A 22,804-nucleotide genomic window follows, 5' to 3' on the forward strand; every position below is an offset into this window, starting at 1 on the left:
ATTTTGAATGCATCTAAATTCCTTTATAACAAAATAATCAGTGCTACACAATCAAACCTCCAACATTTAAAAGCCAGCCCATCCTAATAACAGAGCTTATGTATTTAATGTTAATTTCGCCAATTACTTACATTGAAAGAAATTTCTAAAAGAAACCATAACGCCTCTTTTCAGCAAAATCGTAACCTTGAGAAAATTGAATAACGTAAATCTGTGTACTCAAAATTCATAAATTTACATTTTTATCCCATTAAATTCCTTAAATACATATATGTGAAATATATACATACTAAAAAATCTATAAAAAGGATACTTAAAAAGCTTGAAAAAATACGCATTAGTCAGTTCATAATCATATATTTTTTATATATATATATATAATTAAAAATGTTGTTAAAATTAATTTAAGTATATATAAAAAGTAATAAAACTACATAAATTTAAAGCAATACAAACTAGCGATAAGATTAAAAAAATCTATAATCATTAGACAAATTAATTATAAAAAAAAGGACATCAAATTAGTTTTCCAACATAACATGTAATACTTGGAAATCAAATATTATGAAAATATGTATTACCTCATGCTACATATTGGATTCCAAGCTGTATGGTTAAAATTATAAATAACATTGTTTAGATAAATTTCATGGTTCATATACTTATAGTAAAAGTTTAATTTAATCGCGATTAGGCATCATAGAACATCTTGGGGGCGTTCTCCACACTGCACTTGAATTCCTTTGAAGTTTCGAATGTTTAATTCCCGGAAATATTTCCACCAAGTTAGGAACAAACTCAACAGTTTGATAAAATTTGTCAATAACTGAAGGTTTGATGTAATGTTGTACTTTAAATAGAATATCAAAGTTTTCTCCTAAAATACAAGAAAACATATAAACTTACACTTACAAAGATATACATATGTACAAATTATCAAATATTTTTTGTAAAATACATAATTAATATAATATGCATATTATTAAGTAATCTCAGATTACATAGTTGCTTCCTTTAAATCGGGGAGTCTTAACCTTTGGTTGCGACCCATTTTTGTAGTTGATCCAGATTTAAAATTTTGTTACCATGTTAATACATATATTACATAAATAAATCGACTTACGCTTCGCCCACAAAGGCTTTCTCTCCTCTTCAGCTTTCTTTTTTTCCTTATCAGAAGCATTTTTTGTTTCCAAGTCTTCATCTTCTTGAATCATTTTATTGAAAATTTCTATAGATTTTAAAATATTGTTGGGTGCTAAAAAAAAAATGCGAACAATTTTATATAAATGAAGGATATGATAAAATGACCTTATTTTACTATGCATAACAACAAAACCACATCCTTTCTTCAGAATCTTAATTATGAAGCATTAATTTAATGTTTATAAAATTAGTTAAACACACATTTATAAATACATACAAAACTCACTTTGATATTTTGTAGCACTTGAAAAAGTATCAAATAAATCTGTCTTAGCATTAAGTTCTTTTATATGAATATTTTCTTTATTTTTTTGGAATTTTGGCAACCTGTAATTTCGCAAAATATAAAATTATTAATAATACTCTCACAATAATAAAAAAGAATTAAATAATTAAATAAAATTATTTCAATTACTTTTCACTTTCGAGATTATTTTGGTGGGCAAGTTGATGTCTTTTTTCTTCTTTTTCAATTAAACGAGCCTTTCTTCGGGCAGCTTCCTCTTGCTTTCGTCGTTCTTCTACTTCAGCAGCTTTACGTTCCTGAGCAAGTTTCTTCTACATTAATAGTATAGGTATAAGATTTATCAAATTAACCAAAACTTTCAACATTTTATAAACTGAAAAAACGCGAAAAACACCTTTTTAGCTTCTTCTTCCCTTAATACTTGAAATTGACGAAGTTTTTCTTCTTTATCTCTTTCTAAACGTTCAATTTGAGCTTGCTTTAGTTTTTCTTGCGCTTCTCTTGACAAAGCAGCAGCGCGGGCCTTTTCTTCTCTTCTTCTATATAAGAGTAACAATTTAATTATCAATATATAAGAGTAACAATTTAATTAGGACACTTATGTAAATTCCTTCTAAATCAAATAAAAACTTACTTTCGTTGTTCTTCTCTTTTTTGATGTTGTATATTACGCTTTTGATAAGGATCGTTCGTATCAACAGAATTTGCAGATGTCTGAACTACATTATTATGAACCGCTCCCGAAGCTGAATTGGGAGAAAACAGCATTTCAACTGATTTGCTAGTACTAGTTTTTAACGCACTTCTCATCTAAAAAAAATCATATAATGAGGGGAAAATAGCACAAAAAAACCTGGAACCCAATATTTACTTGTTGCAAAATACCGATTTAAAACCAGCTGAAAGGGGAATATTGCATTTCCCATTGAGTTTTTTATCAAGTGGTGTTCCAATTTTATTCAAACGAATATCATTTTTGGAGCTATGCAAGCCTTCATTTTTTCCAATCGGTTCTTGTACATCTGCATCATCCTAAAAAAACAATAAATTTTAATGCAAGCGACAGACATAGCACATTGGATAGTGCACTTATATTGGACTAGCTTTATTACCCGGCTTTGCCCGGGGTGTATAAAAAAAAAATTAAAAAAATATATTTATTTATTTTATTATAAGCGACGCCCTCGACAGGGGCCCCATGGGGGCTGCGCCCCCGGCGGGGCCCCATCTGGCTGCGCCCCCTACGCAAAAAGTAAGTCGAACGTGTTGTTCCCACCCAATCACGCACTGGCACATACATACATACATACGTACAAACATTAGTGTTTTATTTTATTTTATTTTATTAATTGAAAAATCAACAGACAGGATGTACAGAGATAGGTATAAAAAACACAAAAAGTAAATAAATAATATATGTAACACCCGAGTCCAATAATAGATTTTTACAAAAATGAAAAAGATAAATATAAGGAAAACAAATTAAAAAGTAAAGAATAAAGGCATGACAAAATATGTAGTACATTGCATAATTAAACTATAGTATTAAAATATTTGGAAAAGGTTATAAGATAGAATATAAGAAGAAATTGAAATTTACAAATATAAAAAACAAATGAAAAAGGTAAATACAAAATAAACAAATGAAATGGAAAGGAATGAAAGCTATAATATGATTAAATAGCACATTACATAACTAAACTAAAGTATAAAAATAATGGAAATATTGGAAAAATAGAATAGAAGAAAAAATGAATCAATATATATATGTATATATTTTATATGTAAGATAGAGCAGAAAAATAAGATATAAAGACATTTGAAATATTCAGTCAAAAGTCAAGGTCTATTCATATTGGTACAGCACATAAATAGCAGTACGATATACATAGAATGTACCAAATAATAATACCTACGGCCTGTGCTATGACAATATGAATAGACCTTCAAACGTCAAATTGTAATCAGGGCTAGAATCCCATTTAACGATTCTGCAGCCCCAGTATGTACAAGTTTGTTACTGAGAGTTGGCGCGTTCTCATACTCACACAGAAGCGCGAAAGGAAAAGAAAGTATTTTTATTATTGAATGCAGTGTGACAGCATGCTATACACGTATTTACTGACACTACACCGGCGCATTTGATTGCGCCAACACTCGCAACATATCAGTTATAGGAATACAATTTTTATCAGAATATTTAATAAGGTATTTTCAGAGGAACATTTTATAGATATAATAAAAATGCAGTAGTAAAAAATTAATTTAACCTGGTTACACTCTTTGGCGATTACTCCCCTAGTTTTAATGCGTGTTGGATTGGTAACCTTTGCATTACTGACTTTATTACCAATTTCTGCCAATTTTTCAAAATGTTTCACAGCTTTTTTAACTGGACTTCTATGAATCAAAGTAAAATAAAATCATTGTATGAATATGTTATGGTCAATATGAAAACCTGCTTATTATTAATAATTGGTTAATGTGATTATTTAGATTAGGAAGGAGGTAAGTAAAATTGGTTTTGTTATTTAGAGTTCCCACTAGAACTAAAGGTCTAAAAATTAAAAACTAAAAATTATTTTAGAGGTCTAAAAATTGAAAATATTCTAAAATTACTTACTAAAAATTAAAAATAATATTATTAATCACATTAACTAGTTATAATGTAGAATTAGTTAATTTATCATATAGATCATAATATATACATTAAAAAAAATTGTTTAACTTTAAATGTGTAAATTTTATATATTAAGACAATACCTAACAAGTAAGAGTGTCATGAAATAATCTCAATTCTAGATTTTTTTACCACTCTTCAAATTGTGGTGACTTTAGTATAAAAAAAATGATAATTACTATATACTAACTAATTTACATACATACATATATCAAAAAAGTTGTTTTATGAACTTACTCGAACATTTTCATATTTTTGTTAATATTCAAGGTGGATTTTAGTGGATTATTTTTTGATGGTGTATCTTCAACTTCACTAAAATCATCTGGTAATACAGAATCAGAACTGTTGTATAAAACTTGATCATCTGTAATGATAAAAACCAAAAATGTAATTAACCACAATATTTCACTTACTTAAATATTTCAGATCAACAGTTTTCCCAACTCCCAACTCCTGATTTAAATCGTATACATTATAGATGATTCATAAGAATGAAATATAAAACCAAATGTTATATATTCGAAAATTAGCCTATTCTATTATATTCCGTACAGTACATACTTGAAAATAGTCATATGCACATAAGAAACTGTATAATAATTCAATTTGGTATTTTTCAAATTGGAGCCGGGAGTCAAATGTTGTAATCAGAGTGTGGGGCAGAGTGTAGAATGAACTCCACAGTCTCGAACAAGGCAAGTCAATAAAAATAAACAAACCTTTACTAATAACCACGGTTTCATTTACTGCTAATTTAACACCATCTTTGGTAACTAAAGTAATTGTAGTATCACAAGGTATTGGTGCTGGAGATGATTTGATGTTCGAAATATCAATTGATTTATTACATATTTCAGGTAATGCTGTTATCACCACAGTTTCATTAAGATTCTAAAAAATATTCAATACAATTGATATTAGTACATGAAAGGATATGAAATTACTAATTAATGATAAGAAAGTACAGACTTTCTTAGAACTTTTATTTTTCTTGCTGTCAATTTCTTTTTTTGGATGTTCCCCAGATGTCATCGATACATTCACCTCGTTACGAATGTTTGCAGGAAGACATTGAATTTCAACAGAATCACGTAGCATATTTTCTTCAAAAATTTTGGGAGATGTAATTGCAGATGCCATAATCTCATTATTTGAAATTTCAGATCTATGATTGATATTTTCCAAAGGTTCACATGATATCTTTTTTTCAACTATTTTTTGATCGATTTCACTTTTTGACAAACTAAAATGAAGTAAACATAAGTAATTCATAAAATAAATGCAGTATTGAAAAAAAAAAAAAACCTTACTTGCAATTTTCAAATGAACGTTTTTTCTCAACGGAAATAACTTTTTCACTTTCATTATCAATATGGACTGAAATAAAAATTAAAACATAAAAAATTGTTAAATGATATTGCTATTAACTAAAAGTTAATGAAAATTTTACCAGTGTTCGAGTGTGACATATTAGTATTTTCGTGGTTTTCCAAGTCGTCTATGCTATGGGTAATATTTTCATTAGAATCCGATTTTGACTAAAATTTGTAATATATATATTATATTATTGTGGTATGAAATAAACTGAACTTAAAAATACATGAAATAATTATATAATGTACTTCAGTTGAATTTACCTTCCCCTTTCGTTTAGATTTCTTGTCTTTTTTTACAGGTTGCATGGCATCCATAATCTTCATAGTTGATGTTTGTCGGCTACTATTACGAGTTGATCTAGTACTCATTCTTGTTGATTCTTCTAAAACTAGAATTTAAAATTACAACACTTCTTCTTAACTCACAAAATATATGAAAATCAAGTGAAATACCCAAAATAGAAGCAATGGAATTTTGTTTCATTGATTTAGTGTTTCGCAGTTTTCTGCTAGGTTTCGCATTGTCACTATCTGTGCAATCTAAATCTATAATTATTTGTGGAGCATCTTTTTTTGCATTAGGTCCCCTTTTTTCTAAAAAGAATACATAATATAACACAGATTATATATATATATATATATACATTATATAATAGCCTTAGTACACAACTTACTTCGAGTAGGCATTTTTGGTGGGGGCATTAATTTATCATCAAGAATTGGATTATCACATTCATCACTATTTTTTTCTATATCCATGTTTCTTTTCGATTCATCTTGAGACGTTGTATAATTTGTATTTAAAGACATTTCGACTAAAATTATAAACAGTATAAATAAAAGTAAATGTGGAATTAATGAAAACACGCTAATCAATCACAATCATATTATGTATTTACTACATGTTTATTTAAACATAAAAAAGCACGCAAAGATTTATTTACCGTGATCAATCACTGATTTTTCATTTGGTGTTGAAGTATTACTGTTATTGTGGACTGATTTGAAAGTACAATTTTGCACAATTTCTTCATTTTCATTTGATGGTCGATTTTTTTTAGATGAAAAATCTTGAAAATCTTGAAAAATTGACTTGTTAAACAAGAATAAAAACAAAATATTAATCATAATGAATTAAAAATTGAACATTACCATCATTTTCATTAATATTATTTAGCTTTCTTTTATTGACAACTGTTTTAGAACTTTCCAATTGCTTTAATAATCTATCTCTCTCACAACGTAGAAATCGCAACTCCACCTAAAATACAATTGACGTATATAATTATTTAATATACATATGTTACACCGAATTCATGCTCATTTAATGATTATGTCAAAGTAAATATCTAAATTTATGAATGGTACATAGAACATTGCTTTGTTCATGAATTGGTCAGTGTATAGTATATTATAAGAAAAAAAACCTGCCATGTTGATATTTTGACAAACGAATAATAAATTTTCAGGTATATAATCAAAAAAATGCACATTCATATTTTAACAGAAAAATAGTTTAGCTTTGATGTCAGAATTTTTATTATTATTAGATGTACGTTCATTTAAATAAATTTAAAATTAACATATAAATATCGAGTAAGGTTAAACGCACCGGAACCATAAGCGATCATCAGCAAAATATGTACATCTAGTGTTGACTCAAATTCTTAATTAATTTATAAAAAAAACTGTTTTACTAATGTACTGTAAACAAGTGCACTAATGTTACAGAAATTTTACACATGAACTATATTTTAAAATGATAGGATAGTAATTATTTCATTCCTCATCCCGGAGAAATTATCAGTAAAATTGGATTATAAATAAAATATCGAGAAAAATCCGGGGTCTCCGAGCGAAAATGGCATTATTCGAAACCCCAACTGTACAAGAGTGGTTCATGAAGTAGCAGGTGCAAAATGTTACACATGTGAATTGATTTGTATTAGGCAAAACTAAGTCCAATTGTGGTCGCCAGTTGGAGATAAGAAGAAATCACAAAGAATGTCAGTCAAACCTCGAACTGGGAATTAGTCTGGTTGCACGCGTCGTCTCCATCGGTGAGCAGTTTGGTTAAACCGCTGGGGATCTCCGAGTAGAGCTCTTTTGGAGAGTTCAAAATCGAGCAAAGAGTTCTGAGGGGCAGGGCCATCACGACAGCTGCAATCTTCTTCCCTACGCTGATTACCGAACGACCGCTCGACTATTCAACTAACCAACTGACTAACCGACCGTTCAAATGTAACCGTCACTGAAGCATCGTTGTCACACCGACACATTACCAACGCAATACCAACTTAACGAATCCGAATGAACTTTCGCTTTATCTAGAAATTATGACAATTTTTACATAGACTCTTTTGGTGAACTGCATTAGGTCATTTTTCTCAGTTCCCGGGTTCGAAGCCACTGAGCAGAGAATCAAAGATCAAAAATCGATTTTGCAAGTCACAATAAAATGTCAAAATTATACGAAACGAACAAAACCAGTGCCGGCCTTACACCCTATGGCGCCCTCGGGCAATTTTTTCTAAGCGCCCCTAGAAAATTATGACAATTTATTTTGTGACATTGTAGACCGGAGATAAGTTTCAATTTCAAATGATCAATTTAAGTTTCGTCTTTGGCACTCTAATCTAAAATTTTTTAGAGTCGTTGGCGCCCTAATTTTAAATTTTAAAGCGCCTTCGGTGCATGGAGTGGCGCCCCAACATACTCGGCGCCCTCGGGCGCCGCCCGACCCAGCCCCCTCTCCCTAAAACCGGCACTGAACAAAACCTAATAAATTTATAAATTACCGCTATTTGTATTCAAATACGAATTAATGATTATTTTGTGTATGTTGAGCATTATAAACAGTTTGGTAAAGTTAAACCTTATTGTCGTCGTCCACACACACGATATCTACTACTGATATTTCCATATCCAGTTCCTAAATAAAAACCACAGGTTGCAATATGGAAAAATCGGTAGTAGTTATCGTGTGTGTGGACGGTTTTTCCATATTTGAATATAAAACATCTGATCAATTGACACAATAAAAATTTGAATAAGTAATTTTTACATCTATGGGAGAGGTCAAATTGATATTATTTTATAATTTTCATATCTTTTCATCTTGAATCTAGATTTAGCCGTGATATTTATCTGCTCAGTAACATACTCGGCCGCCTCAATGCAGTGAAATTAGTTTGAGATTTAACTGACTAACAATACAGGTATTCCTCGACTTACGACGAATATATGTTCTTGCATCTCAGTCGTAAATTGAATTTCATGTAAAACGGCAAAATATATAAGAAAAATTATCAATTTTATTCATTTCAAAATGTGCATTTCTATAATTCAAATAAATCTGGACTTTTATAACAAATAACAATTCCTCATCGTCCAGAGTTATTACATATTTAAGTATAATCCATTTGTTCATTTTAAACAAGACATAAAGCAATGTCCTTCTTTTCTATAGATACATACTCACAATGCCTATCGATGTTTATATATATATTTTTTGAGGATTTTTATTTCCTTTTCGTGCCCGAAAATTTCCATTCATAAAACTTTTAGTAAACTAAAAATATAAATATATTTTTTTATTTTTCTACAAGAGTATATTCTAAAAACCCGCACTTTTCGTATTATCATATTTTCACAATCGTAATATTCTCTGCATGCACCTTTAGAACTTATATGACTATTTTTGTTAGAGAATGAAACCACAAACATCACTGCTAATGTTAACATATGGGCATGACCACTATCAGTGGTGTTTCGATGAGTAATATTGCGACCGATATTTGACATTTGTCACAATTCATTATCTTACGTTTTTGGCTCTCGTACGGTTTGGATTTTGCTCAAAATCGTAATTTAAAATAAATATTGTTATCTAAATACTATGTATCGGAATTTTGTGGACAATGGCTGAATTAAATCTCGATTCATCTGACAATACTCAATCTGATGAAGAACCGAAGCTCAAATATCATCGCATGCTCAACGATGTATACAACATTCTATTGAAGCACGCCATCAGCTGTATCGGCATTCACCCCAAGTTCGTATGTCTCGGCTCGCAGTGGGGAATCGTTCACCTATTGGATCACGAAGGAAACTCGGCGAGAATTGAAAGTGGATCGGAGAACAAAGAATTTCGTGCTCACACAATAGCTGTTAATCACATTTCTGTGGATTTGAACGGTGACCACATTGCTACGTGTTCTGATGATGGCAAAGTTATTATTCATGGTCTGTACTCTAAAGATAATAACCACAGTATATCCTTAGGTAGAGTAATAAAATCGGTGGCCCTAGATCCTAATTATTTTAAACCGGGTTCTGGCTGTAGATTTGTAATCGGTGATAATAAGTTAACATTATATGAAAAATCATTTTTCAATCGAATGAAAACAACAGTTCTCTGTGAGTGCGAAGGTTACGTGCAAGCTATTGCGTGGCAAGATCGTTTCATAGCGTGGACTGGAGATGTGGGTGTGCGAGTTTATGATATAGTTGCTCAGTGCTCTTTAGGACTAATACGATGGGAAAGTAATGCAGCTGTTTCGATTGAAGACTATCGTTGTAACCTGCTTTGGTCAGCTGAAAAAACTCTCATGATTGGTTGGGTCGATACTGTAAGAATTTGTTTCATTAGAAAACGACATACACTCGAACTTCAATCAAGAGCCACCCCTGAATATTTAGTTGATCCCATGTACACATTTCAAACAGATTATTTTATTTGCGGACTAGCACCTTTTGACGATCAATTGGTAATTTTGGGTTATCCGAAAGAACCTGATGCCACTACAGGAAATGCACAAAGGCCCGTTTTAAATATTTTAGATTATAAAACGAGTGAATTGCTTGATATATCTTCTGATACCTTGAACATACGTGGATATGAAGAATATTCTTGTAATGATTATCATCTAGCCTGTGTCATAGAAGAAAACAGATATTTTATAGTATCTCCCAAAGATATTATCATTGCAAGTCAGTATGATATAGATGATCGAGTGCAATGGCTTATTGATCATGATTATTATGAAAAGGCTATGAATGTTTTGATGGTAGCAGGTGGAAAAACGGCGAAACATTCTGTATCATCTGTGGGAATATTTCATATGGATCGGTTATTGGAAAAGGGCGACTATGAAAAAGCTGCAAAACTATATGAAAAAGTTTGTTCTATAGATGGAACATTGTGGGAGAATGAAATATACAAATTTGCTAATATAAATTGCCTAAGATATGTTTGCCCTCACATACCAACAACTTTGGATAAAAAGTTGGGATCACACATCTACGAATTAATACTTTATGAATATTTAAAATTTCATCCTCAAGGATTCTTAGAACTAGTTCGAAAATGGGATCCAGCTTTATATAAAATAAATGCTGTCATCAATGCTGTAATTGAACAGTTATTTTTAACTGATGTGGAAAAAAATTCTTATTTAGAATCTCTCGGTGTTTTATATTGTTACCAGAAAAAATATGATAAAGCTTTGTCTATGTATTTGAAATTGCAGCATGAAGATGTATTTGAACTTATCAAAAAACATGATCTATATGATTATATTCATAATAAAATTTTAGCTTTGATGAAGTTAGACTGCGATAAAGCCATATCTATATTATTGGATAAAAACAAAGTACCGGTGGATGTAGTTGAAGAACAATTAAAATCGCATGATATGTATTTATTTCGATATCTTGATGCTCTAAGCAAAGTTGATAGTTCTGGAAAATATCATGGTAAATTGGTCAAATTTTATGCTGATTTTGCAAGAGAGAAGCTTTTACCTTTTTTGAGATCTAGTGATAGTTATCCTATTCAAGAAGCTTTAGATATTTGTAAATCTAGAGACTTTCACCCAGAAATAGTATATCTGCTAGGAAGAATTGGTAGTACAAAGGAAGCGCTTAATATAATTTTGAAAAAATTACTCGACATTAACCAAGCTATTTCTTTCTGTCAAGAGCATGATGATAAAGAACTTTGGACGGATTTGATAACTCATTCCTTGGATAAACCAGAATTCATTGCTTTACTTCTGAAGCGAATCGGCAATTACGTCGACCCCAGAGTTTTAATTAGAGGCATTAAACCTGGTTGTGAAATTGATGATCTCAAAGATTCACTAGGAAAAATGATGAGGGATTTCAATTTGCAATTATCCGTTCAAGAAGCTTGCAAAGCAATAACTTTGCGAAATTATTTTGATCTTCATGAGAAACTGATCAAAAGCCATCATAAAGGGATTTGTATAACTGATGAATGTGTCTGTAGTGCTTGTCATGGTAAAATAATCATTAAAGATTTTTCTCATTCTACTGATATGGTAGTATATAATTGTCGTCACACTTTTCACATGAAATGTTTGCCAGAAATTATTCAATATCACGACATATGTGCACTTTGTAATCCAGTCAAAATTGAATGATTTGAATATGTTATTTAATTATATTTAATCAATATAAATATTGTATCTTCCCAAATTATCTATTTATTATATATTGTATGTATGTATTCATATTATCAAGCTGACTATGATACTAATTTTGTTAAATGCTTATATTTTATTTATGTAACTTTTTTTAAATTAATAAAGGGCAATATTTTTACTTGTGTATTTTATTTTACTAATTTCAAGAAGCAAACGAATAAGGAAGCAATATGCCAGTAAGGGCATTCATTGAGATTCGTTTAAGTATTGTAAATGTATTATAACAGGCGCGCAAATACATAAGACTTTTTCTTAAAGCAGTGTTCAAATTTTTACGTTTTAATTTTTTTTCAAATATTCATGTACATATATGTACGTATGTGTATCTAAGATTTTATATGCTAAAAACAACACAACTTTAAAAAGAAACTCATTTTTATACGAAAAATAACTATCCAAAATTTTAATTTAAAACATTATTATTTGTATTAATTCAACTAAAATGAATCCATGGTATTGGTATATGGTTTTCTATTATAATTAGTAATAAAAAAGAATATATTTTAAGGGGGGTAGATTAAGTTCATTAATATACATTACAGCACGTTATTCGAATAATACAACCCGTCTTTGAAGAAAAACAAATGGTCTGCTATTTCCAAATTATTTATGTTTATTATCAAACGCAACTTACATATTTTAATACCGAGTTTTTGTGTGCGCTTTCATAAAATAGACGTCTAAGGAAAAGGTAGCCAAAAAAAAAAAGTTTTTTGTGCGGCTCTTGCTTTTTTTACAATAATTGAACATGTCAAATAAGGTGACCATTTAGCCCGGCTTTACACGCGCAGGATGTATTATATCAGCACCGCGCCAGCGCCGGGTACTAGGCTGTGTTGTATGGGTAGGTATGCAATGTTTCAGACGAGCTGGATAACCTAACCTAACCGGTGGATTCATCCGGCCTGTCTGAAACATTGCATACCCACCCATACAACACTGAGCCTAGTACACGGCGCAGGCGCGGCTGCTGGTCTAATCCATCCTGCCCATGTAAACGCGGGCTGAGGGTACTTAATTAGTGGCAAGGTTCGCACTTCACGCTCAAAACCAAATTATTACGCTTCGTTGCGACTACAATATGTCGACAGAGGTTCGGTGATTATTTCACACAAAACGACATTTGGCACCCAAAAATTCCATCCATCGAAAGGCACCCAAGCGAATTATCACACTAACAAGAACTCGAGTGTCAGATATTCCGTATTTCCGATTTTCATGGGAACGATCGCAATGTGCGAAATTGTCTGTTTACCGTCAACAAATGTCTCGACTTAAATTAATTATCCACAACTCAATAGGTTTGTATGTTTTTTGCTTATTTAATATAATCCATGACTAACCGACAATACGAAAGTCACACAGGAAAATTTCCGTACAGAAAACTGCACAAGTGTTGGTCAAAACTACTATAGGGCGGGTTAAAGGCTTGGACCGTTTCCCGGCCTATGGAAATTCAGTTGAATTTTGAAGAGGATCTTTATTACTCGATTAATACAGGTGTATTTGTATGTACAGCGAAGTAGGTAGGGGATTCGCTGGATCGAGCCAGGTCGAGTTCCTGAAGCTCACTGGCATCTGGGGACGATGCGCTGGTTTATAAAGGTGTTGCTTGAGCAACGTGTAGCTGGGCTGGAAGATTCCAACGAGGTCGAGGTCTTCCTTTGTGTTCTATGTTTGATGCGTAGTTGCGTAGCTCCTTGGGATTTCTCGTGTACTCGTGATTGCGTATCTGGAGCGAGTCTGGAACGAGTATGGGTAATCTGGACGAAGTATTTCGGCCACGGCTAACTTTCGTGTACGAGAACAGGACGCGATGATGTCATTTGTACAGATTAAGTTTGATGAGGGAAATATCATCGACCTAGTTTCGTATGGTACAAGTCGTACTATATTCCTACACTACCCAAATTTCGTAAAAAAAAAAAAAAGCATTTTCTGAGCAATATTTGGGCAGTTTTCTGTACGGCAATTTTCCTGTGCGACGAATTTTCGTACTGCAGGAGCCACGCGAGCGATTTTCGTAGCGGCGGTTATACTGGTAGCGATTCACATTTGGGATGTAATCACTGAACCATTGAAATGTGCGTGTTTATTTTTAATAAAAAAAAAGTTTTTTTAAAACATACCTCTTCTATAATTTGTATATAAAATTATTATTTTGAATAAAAACAATAATTTTATTTTACTACAGCCATCTATGTTTAAAACTAATAAACGAACGATGGATAAACGTCAACGACTATCTCGCCGGGCAGACATCAAACGCGTCTTACACGATATTTTTGCACCATCGTGATGGCGGAGGATCCATTTACTTATATTGATGACCAAAATGAGCAATATGGCAAAGTATGAAAATGATCGGATAAGAGGCAAACTTTTTCCTGAATTGTAATCGTAAGTGAAACGTAAAGGAGGTATTTAAAAATTCTAAAATAAGCCTTCACTCCTAAAAAAGAGGGGCCCGGAATTATTATTTTCGTGGATCCCGGGTTGGGTTCTTTCTCAACGGCTATGATAAAACCGACACTTAAAAAAATGGACCTTCTTGAGTAGTGACTAAACGTGTAGGCGATGTGTATTTTTTCTGGGTAATTGGACTATTCGTCACATTGGGGTGGTCACAAAGACAATTTTTGCCACGAAATCGCAAATACACAATATTTGGCACTCAAGTTCTCGTTACTATGATAGTTATCGATAGTATGATGGACTTTTCGGCTGCCAGATGTTCCGTTATATAGATTTTAGTGACTTTGTGACGAGTAATTTGTGACCAGTAATCACCGAACCTTTTTTCTGCGGGAAGTTTATAACGGACATAAATATTGGTGTTTAGACGGGGAGAGAGAGAGAACGAGATGCCGGCGAATAGGTGCGTGCGTGCGAGAGAGCGAGAGAGCGAGAGAGCGTGAGTGGAGGTGCGGGTGGGGGTGCCGGCTGTCGAGTTTCTGGTGTCGATGGAGCGCGCGCTCTGAGCTTGTCGCTATCTGTCAACGGGCACGTGTCGAAGTCGCAGTCGCATTCGTCGGCATACGAGAGCATGACGGGGGTGACGGGGGCGACGGGGGTGACGGGGGCGCGCGGCGAGTCTCCGGAGCCCATGGATTGGCAGCTGCCGTTGAGCTTCGACAGCCCTCGACACACGGACTCCATCGAAGCGCCCCCGCCGCCGGACCAAACCTGGCGCATCAAGGAGAAGGTTTCTGACCCAACATCCCAACATCCCACCACCAACACCCAACACCCAACACCCAACACACCACCCATCACTAACACCAACACCCAACCTCCATCAACGTCTTATCTGCATGTACCGCATATTTTGGTTTAGTGCGTATTATACGCTCCGTATTATCAACAGAAATCGTGACGTGTGTCCTAATCACTTTTTCGCAATAACACTGGATACTCGGTTAGTTAAGTTTCTACAATTTAACCTGTCCGTTGCGTCTTTTCTATTTCAATTCATTAAGTGAAGTATATGATTATTATTGTGGTGTTATCGTCTATCTACTTACATACAATGCTATTTGACAGAAATTTGTTTTTTTTTTGTATTTCAAATTCACTTGCTTTCAAGTTGATTTTCAAAACTATATATATTTATAAATTGATAACTTTCCATAATAGTGACGATATATTCCAAATACAATAAGTGTCCTTTTCTGGATGGCTCATTTATTCTGCATTTGTACCATTCCCAAATATTCCACGGATTACATGCAAAATCAAAATGTAGTATAAACTTTTTGATTAAATTCTGTCCGTTTTTAATATGTAAATAATGTAATACTAAGTTACTAGGAAATGAACTGCTGTTTATTTTTAAGTACATTTATCAGTATATTTTTGTAACTTTGAATTAGATTTTACTGCAAATTAATCATCGTTTCCATTGCCTGCATTATTCATCGTAAAGACTTACTACCTGGTAATTGTGATCGTTTTGATATAATATAGTATCTCATTATAATGTTTAATTTTTTTTTTTGCAGTATAAAACCCATTGCGTAGCGTTGGTTGTATGTTTGAATATCGGTGTTGACCCTCCAGATATTGTTAAGACGCAGCCGTGTGCTCGCCTCGAATGTTGGATAGGTAGTATTTTATATCAAGTTAATTTATCGATGTAAAATTTTGTTTTTAAATATTTTTTCATTTTGGTTCATCATAAATTTGACTAAGATCAAACTGTTGAATTTTACAGATCCTCTGGTTTTATCTCCAGCGAAATCCCTAGAAATGATTGGCAATAATCTTCAAATACAATATGAACGCTGGCAACCTAGAGCCCGATACAAGCAATCGTTAGATCCTACGAGTGATGAGGTATAAACGCTATTTCTGGTTATATTCAAGTTTATTTCATCATTAAAATTACAGCTATGCACATATCGTTGTAGGTTAAAAAACTTTGTTGTTCATTGAGACGCAATGCCAAAGACGAAAGAGTTCTTTTTCATTATAATGGCCACGGTGTACCAAAACCAACAAGTCAAGGTGAAATTTGGGTTTTTAACAAGGTATTATTTTTTTAGTATTGAAACAATGAAGTTTTTGTAAAAAAAATTGCACTGTGTTGATAAATACAACTTTTAGGCTTTTACACAGTACATTCCTCTATCAGTGTATGATTTACAAACCTGGATGGGTGCACCTTCGTTATATGTCTATGACTGTTCCAATGCTGGGGTTATTGTCGAACAATTCAAAATGTTTGCTGAACAACATGAAAAAGATTTCGAGGTATATTTGGCTTGCCTATTAATTTTTTTAAAAACTTCAATTACATTAGTGATCATGTAATTTTTTAGATGTCTAAACAAACTTCTGGTACGAGTGGAAATCAACCTGATAATAATTCAGCACCCCAAGGACCGCCATCATATAAAAACTGTATACAACTAGCTGCATGTGCAGCAAACCAAGTATTGCCTATGAATCCTGAATTACCAGCCGATTTATTCACTGCTTGTTTGACTACTCCCATTAAAATGGCCTTAAAATGGTTCGTAATGCAAAACCATCCTGCCAAAATTATACCACCGGGTACTATGGAATTAATTGACAAGTAATATTGAAAAAAAAATGCTTCTCTCATATTCACATGTGCTTGATTTAATATATTAAATTACTAAGGTGCAAATAATTTTGTTTTAGAATACCTGGTCAATTGACTGATCGAAGAACGATGATAGGCGAACTGAATTGGATATTTACTGCCATTACAGATACAATAGCTTGGAACATGTTACCACGTGATTTGTTTCAACAACTTTTTAGGGCCGACCTTCTTACTGCAAGTCTTTGTAGAAATTTTCTTTTGGCTGACAGAATATTAAGGTTTTTTATTCGCTTAGTTAAATTTATACTATCTATGGACCAGTGGCGTGCGCTGAAATTCTCTCTCTTTTTGTCGTACAGCCTTACTTAATGTACACGAGCAGGATACAAGAGGAACAGGCTGTTCCTCTTGTATCCCGTTCATGCACATTAAGTAAGGCTGTACGACAAAAAGAGAGAATTTCTGCGCACGCCACTGCTATGGACCTATATTAAATTTCGATTTTAAATATACAGGTGCTATAACTGTACTCCAGTATGTTCACCAGCAATGCCATCAATGGCCGGTCATCCAATGTGGCAAGCATGGGAGCATACGTTAGATCTTGCTTTAGCTCAGCTACCAGCTATGCTAAATTCTGACAGTCCTTATGTTCATTCATTATTTTTTGAAGAACAGTTGACTGCATTTCAAGTTTGGTTGGATTTAGGTATTTTCCAAATTTTAGAAATTTTTTTATTACCAATAACAGATTTTTTACTTCATGGAGACGAATTCTAACTACTTCTGCTGCACACACAATTTGTAGACAGTAAATATGTATGTATACATTGAAAGTGTAGAGTTACAAGCTAATCGTGAAAATCTTGTGGAGTGTACTGACAGGCAGTGTAGTTGGGAAAGAGTTAAAAGTAGTTTTAATTTCAAGTACACCAGACTGCAAAAAACTTTATATTTTGTTTTCGTCTTTGGGCATAGTTTTTCAGTACATAATAGCTAGAAAAATACATCTCCCAATGATTTTTTTTTTTACCCGACACTAATTTGCTTAAGCATATCGCTTTTGCTAACGTGCATTCTAGGACGAGATTTAAGATTCACTTTAATGAAATGAAAAATCTGTATATATATGTACATTTAATTTACTTAAATATTTTATACTGTATTATTTTTTTAGGATCTCCTAAACGCTCTCCTCCAGATCAGTTGCCCATGGTACTTCAAGTGCTTTTAAGTACTATGCATCGTGTTCGTGCTTTAGAAATTTTGGGAAGATTTCTTGCCCTTGGGCCTTGGGCTGTAAATTTAATTTTAAGTGTTGGAATATTCCCTTACATGGTTAAACTACTTCAGACGTCAGCTAAAGAATTACGCCCACTTTTGGTCTTTATATGGGCTAAAATTATGGCTGTAGATGGGGTCAGTATTTGCTGGAAACTTTTGATATTCGAATTGGTGAAAAATTTATATTTACTGAATCAATTATATTTCAGACATGCCAAGTTGATCTTGTCAATGCCAAAGGACACAAATATTTTATATCTGTACTACAAGATACTTCAATAAATGTAAGAATTTGAGTTGAATGAAACATGATTTCCTCTCTATTGTTTGTAGTATTCGAAATCATATTTATTATATTTATTTTGTAGAGCTCAAGACGTACTATGGCAGCTTTCGTTTTAGCTGGAATTGTTAATAATTATTTACCTGGTCAAGAAGCAGCACTACAAGTATTAATTTATTTTATTAAGATTTAATGCATAAGCTTATTTTAAAATAGATAGTTAAAAAAAAAGTTTTTTTAGGGGTCCCTTGTATCAATATGTTTAGAACAATTGAATGAGCCCAATCCATTATTAAGACAATGGTTAGCCATCTGTTTGGGTCGCTTATGGCATGGCTATGATCAAGCTAGATGGTCAGGGGTACGAGATTTGGCACACGAGAAACTCTATGATTTATTAGATGACCCAGTTCCAGAGGTAAATCCATTGAATTATTTCATTTTAAATGTCCTCTTTCATCTTATTGCGCAACATCGTATTCTCAACTGTAAAATGGTGTATAAAATCAAATATCCAGCTGTCGTTCACTTGATTCTCCATAAATTGAAATAGTATAAATATATAAAATAACATTTTAGGTCCGAGCTGCTGCAGTTTATGCTTTGGGTACTTTTATATCATCGGGACGTGAACGTACTGAACATGCAAACAGTCTCGATCAACAGGTTGCTGTCAGCCTTGCAAATCGTATTGCTCAAGATATGAGCCCAATTGTACGTGCAGAATTACTTGGAGGTACATAATTTGAAAATTGTTGTTCATGTATAGTTGTTTGTATTTTTTTTATAATAACAAATAGTATATTTTGTATTTTTATCAATCCACAGCTCTTCAATGGCTTGTACTTACATTCGAACCTCATTTTATTGCTGCCTCTTTACAAGAAGGTAAATCAACTCCACAACCTCATCACCGAGGAGGCAGCAGGCAATTATTTTTTCTTTCCTAATGACTTAAATGCACTTAAAACTTTAAATGATTAGTTTTCGAACAGTATTTTATGACCATTTAATTTCACCTGACACAGAGAACGCAATCGTATGTATTCTGGTGGCGCAATAGACACAGCTCGAGATGTTTTAGACACAAGTGCACCGCCTAGTCCAGCTGAACGTATCAAAAGAGTATCTAGTTCTAGCTCCATATCATCCCTAGGATCTACGTGCAATTTACAAGGACTACCTCTTATTGGTAATTGTCGATTAATTCTACTTACTGAATTGCGTATTTTATTTCATTATTTAGAATGCATAAATGAAATCTTTCCCAGGCTTTGGATCATTTTACACAAAACTTTGGAATGTCTTACGTTCTATGACTGAAGATCCACATCCTCATGTTGCAGAAATGTGTAATAAAATAGTCAGATATATTAAAAATCAAGTATGTATCACATACAATAAATATGTTTTTAAAATTTCCCATTTTTAATTTCATATATCATTTTTAGGTTTTGGAATTAAGCACGTCACGGGAATTGTGTGTGGAAGGAAGATTTGGTGGAAATTCCTCCAACAATATTAATCCATTAAATGTTGGTAGTTCATCTCTACCGCCTTCTCCAAATACTCGTACCTTTATTCATGAACATTCAAGAACATTACCTCTACCTGGTATTTGTAAAACATAATATATTTAACAGTTGAAGTGCTAAATGACTTCAGTGTACACGCTCACTAGTCAACGTATAAATTAACCAAATTTAACATTTATTCTATTTAGGTTTATATAGCCGCAAAGCTGTTTTACCCGTCACAATATCGGAGGATGTAGGCACAGGCTCTAGTGGTGGAAGAGGTGTTAGCACGGGTGAAAGTAATAGTGAGTCTGCAGGTGGTATGCGCCGACCAATAGTAACCACTCAGTTTGTTCAATGGGCAAGCAGCCATTTTGCGGGATGTTCACTAGATAATCAAATTGATTTGGTTTGTATAATTTATTCATTGCATATAAATCAATTTGTACCTAAATATATTTCCAGTGAAATTACATTTTCATTGGCGTTCATATAACTTCACTGACAAATACAGATTGACTAACATATACACATCATATACCAAATAGATTAAAACTAAGCTATTTAATAATTTTTCTATGGAGTATGTTTACTATTTCAGGATATCGAAAGTAGGATGTATCAAGAAAAAAAATGGCGTTATCAAAGAAATAAAGCACTCAGGAAAGAAGCTAGAGGTAAATAATTTCATAAATGAACACATCATTATCGATGACTGTTATCATTTTATAAGTAAACACATCATATTCATTTCAATATAAATATTATATTTTATGTTTTTAGAAGAACAATTAAAATTGCCTATCAAATTAGAATCTCGAGCATTTAATGCAAGAAGTCCACTATCCCCTTCTGTTATCATTTTTCACCCTTATGATCAACACATTGCTGTTGCCGGCCAAGATTCATTTGGGTATGTGTACATGATTGTATTCGATATTATTTAACTGCGTAAAAAGATGATTAAAAGAATTATTTGTTTCTTTAATAGCATATGGGATTGGGGTACTGGAGCAAAATTATGTTATGGTCATTGGAAAGGAGAGGGTCGGTTAACTGCCTTGCAATATGTAAATGCACATGATGTAGGTCGATTACTGTTGTGTGGAGCGTCTTGTGGTTCAGTAGCGCTATATCATGCTGCAGCATCTGGTTCCTCTTCATCACACAATTCTTCAACCCCTCGCTTCCCTCGTCTAGTCACAGCTTGGCGTGCTCTCGGTGAACCTCAAAGCTTATTACCAGCACATCATTTGACTAAATCAACAGGTGCATATACTTTATTTATCTAATTGATTAATAAATAATATGTTTATAATTTACAATATTATTTAAATTATAGGTCCTGGTTTGGTTATGGAGTGGCAACAGCAAACCCAAACTTTGGCTGTAGCAGGCACAGCACGTTTCTTGAGGGTATGGGATGCATGTAGCGAACGAAAACTACTTGATATATCAACAGGTTAATAGAATTATTCATATTTTATCTATAATTATTTTCTTACAATTTTACAAATCGGTGATTTATATCTTGTAGAAGCGGAATGTGCAGCCACATGTGTATCACGCAACAGAAATCTTACAGCGTGCGGATTTGTTGATGGTTCGTTACGCATTTGGGATACACAGTCTAATAGATTAGACCGTGTATTACGTGACCATCAATCGCCATTAATTCAAGCTTACATATGTGCTGATGGCCGAACACTAGTCTCTGGATGGTGAGTGCTATTATAAAATTAAAATTTTTATAGTTTTTATTATAGTAAAAGATTTTCAACTTTTAGTGAAACTGGAGAAATAAGAATATATGACCTTCGGAAAACAGCACCCCTTTCATTTGTTCAATCGGGTCAGGGCATGACGGCTATGGCTGTTCACCAATATGAAGATGTATTCGCCTGGTATGTTCACTTATAAATTTTTCAATATGAAAGTATTATTATATATCGTATATTAAATATATATATGTATATTTTTTTTTAGTGGCTTTTCTAATCAACACATTGGTATTTTTAATAAAAATGCAATACTCCTCAATACCATTCGTGATGTTTTTATGGGACCTCGGATCGGACCCGTATCCTGTTTATCTTTCCACCCAGAAAGGTGTGTATTAAAGTTTTAAAATTTATATTTAACCATTTATTCAAGTTCAGTCTGATGACTATTTTCATGTATTGCAGATGTTCACTAGCAGTGGGAGCTACTGATTTCACAGTATCTGTATACAGTACCGACATACGTAGGTGATATTTAAATTATTATATTCCATTGCCTCTGCCATTTTCCAGCTGCCAGCCTTCAGAACCACAGTGATAATAACGCATTAGTTGTAATTATTTTAAGATGTTAAATAAAAATGACTTTTTTACATATTTATTTTATTTTAAGTGTATTTCTTCTTATTACCTGACATTTTTCCTTGTTAATTTAGGTTTGATTTTTTTTAATCTTACACGAACCTAAAGTAGATTGCCTAGCTTTACATTTACGTTTTCAAAAGGTGTAGATTTTTAATATCTACTCAAACTACTATAATATTTTTTTATTGTGGGTTCTGATAATGACTGCTCTTGATATTGGGCCAAGTTAGTGACAAAAAGTGCAAGGAAGTAGGACTGC

The 22,804-nt window shown here is 32.8% G+C and overlaps 4 protein-coding genes across 5 annotated transcripts in view; 2 read left to right on the top strand and 2 right to left on the bottom strand.

The window, feature by feature from the left end:
* Rbbp5 (retinoblastoma binding protein 5) overlaps window positions 1-22,804 on the bottom strand; it is a 199,610-nt gene that overhangs the window by 39,279 nt on the left and 137,527 nt on the right. The gene's annotated exons all lie outside the window — the stretch shown is intronic.
* Window positions 570-7,795, bottom strand: Incenp (Inner centromere protein). The gene is made up of 19 exons (XM_077443167.1): window positions 7,530-7,795; window positions 6,665-6,773; window positions 6,457-6,591; window positions 6,187-6,327; window positions 5,966-6,106; window positions 5,774-5,901; window positions 5,587-5,674; window positions 5,447-5,513; window positions 5,106-5,379; window positions 4,856-5,027; window positions 4,371-4,500; window positions 3,724-3,853; window positions 2,339-2,485; window positions 2,088-2,263; window positions 1,848-1,992; window positions 1,622-1,764; window positions 1,433-1,533; window positions 1,124-1,258; window positions 570-877 (listed from the first exon to the last, which is right to left on the bottom strand). Exons 1-19 carry the CDS (start codon window positions 7,662-7,664, stop codon window positions 681-683), a joined length of 2,694 nt encoding a protein of 897 aa, XP_077299293.1. The 5' UTR covers window positions 7,665-7,795; the 3' UTR covers window positions 570-680.
* lt (vacuolar protein sorting-associated protein light) lies at window positions 9,275-12,136 on the top strand. The gene has a single exon (XM_077443168.1). The coding sequence runs from the start codon at window positions 9,433-9,435 to the stop codon at window positions 11,959-11,961; it is 2,529 nt and encodes an 842-aa protein (XP_077299294.1). The 5' UTR covers window positions 9,275-9,432; the 3' UTR covers window positions 11,962-12,136.
* Window positions 14,917-22,570, top strand: raptor (regulatory associated protein of MTOR complex 1). Of its 2 annotated transcripts, none has more exons than XM_077443164.1 (26): window positions 14,917-15,229; window positions 16,026-16,128; window positions 16,238-16,359; window positions 16,434-16,553; window positions 16,630-16,776; window positions 16,845-17,101; window positions 17,191-17,373; window positions 17,611-17,804; window positions 18,273-18,514; window positions 18,589-18,663; window positions 18,748-18,828; window positions 18,904-19,080; window positions 19,242-19,398; window positions 19,491-19,590; window positions 19,691-19,854; window positions 19,934-20,046; window positions 20,114-20,276; window positions 20,386-20,588; window positions 20,781-20,856; window positions 20,963-21,092; window positions 21,171-21,448; window positions 21,522-21,641; window positions 21,717-21,900; window positions 21,967-22,083; window positions 22,166-22,288; window positions 22,366-22,570. In XM_077443164.1, the coding sequence occupies exons 1-26, from the start codon at window positions 15,071-15,073 to the stop codon at window positions 22,430-22,432; spliced, it is 3,855 nt and encodes a 1,284-aa protein (XP_077299290.1). In that variant the 5' UTR covers window positions 14,917-15,070; the 3' UTR covers window positions 22,433-22,570. The 2 variants fall into 2 exon arrangements, with proteins under 2 accessions (XP_077299290.1, XP_077299291.1); XM_077443165.1 differs by having other exon boundaries at window positions 14,923-15,229; window positions 20,966-21,092; window positions 22,366-22,566.

Source organism: Arctopsyche grandis, chromosome 12 (assembly GCF_051622035.1).
Source record: "Arctopsyche grandis isolate Sample6627 chromosome 12, ASM5162203v2, whole genome shotgun sequence".
Classification (NCBI taxonomy): Eukaryota; Metazoa; Arthropoda; class Insecta; order Trichoptera; family Hydropsychidae; genus Arctopsyche; species Arctopsyche grandis.

Coding starts and splice junctions, on each gene's coding strand:
- Incenp (XM_077443167.1), bottom strand. CDS start 7,664: ATGGCCCTGCCCCTCAGAACTCTTTGCTCGATTTTGAACTCTCCAAAA. Junction 2,486..3,723: donor TCGCCAAAGAGTGTAACCAG/GTTAAATTAATT, acceptor TTGTTTTTTTAG/GATGATGCAGATGTACAAGA. Junction 1,765..1,847: donor GGGAAGAAGAAGCTAAAAAG/GTGTTTTTCGCG, acceptor CTATTAATGTAG/AAGAAACTTGCTCAGGAACG.
- raptor (XM_077443164.1), top strand. CDS start 15,071: ATGACGGGGGTGACGGGGGCGACGGGGGTGACGGGGGCGCGCGGCGAG. Junction 18,664..18,747: donor TACAAGATACTTCAATAAAT/GTAAGAATTTGA, acceptor TTTATTTTGTAG/AGCTCAAGACGTACTATGGC. Junction 18,829..18,903: donor GTCAAGAAGCAGCACTACAA/GTATTAATTTAT, acceptor AAGTTTTTTTAG/GGGTCCCTTGTATCAATATG.
- lt (XM_077443168.1), top strand. CDS start 9,433: ATGGCTGAATTAAATCTCGATTCATCTGACAATACTCAATCTGATGAA.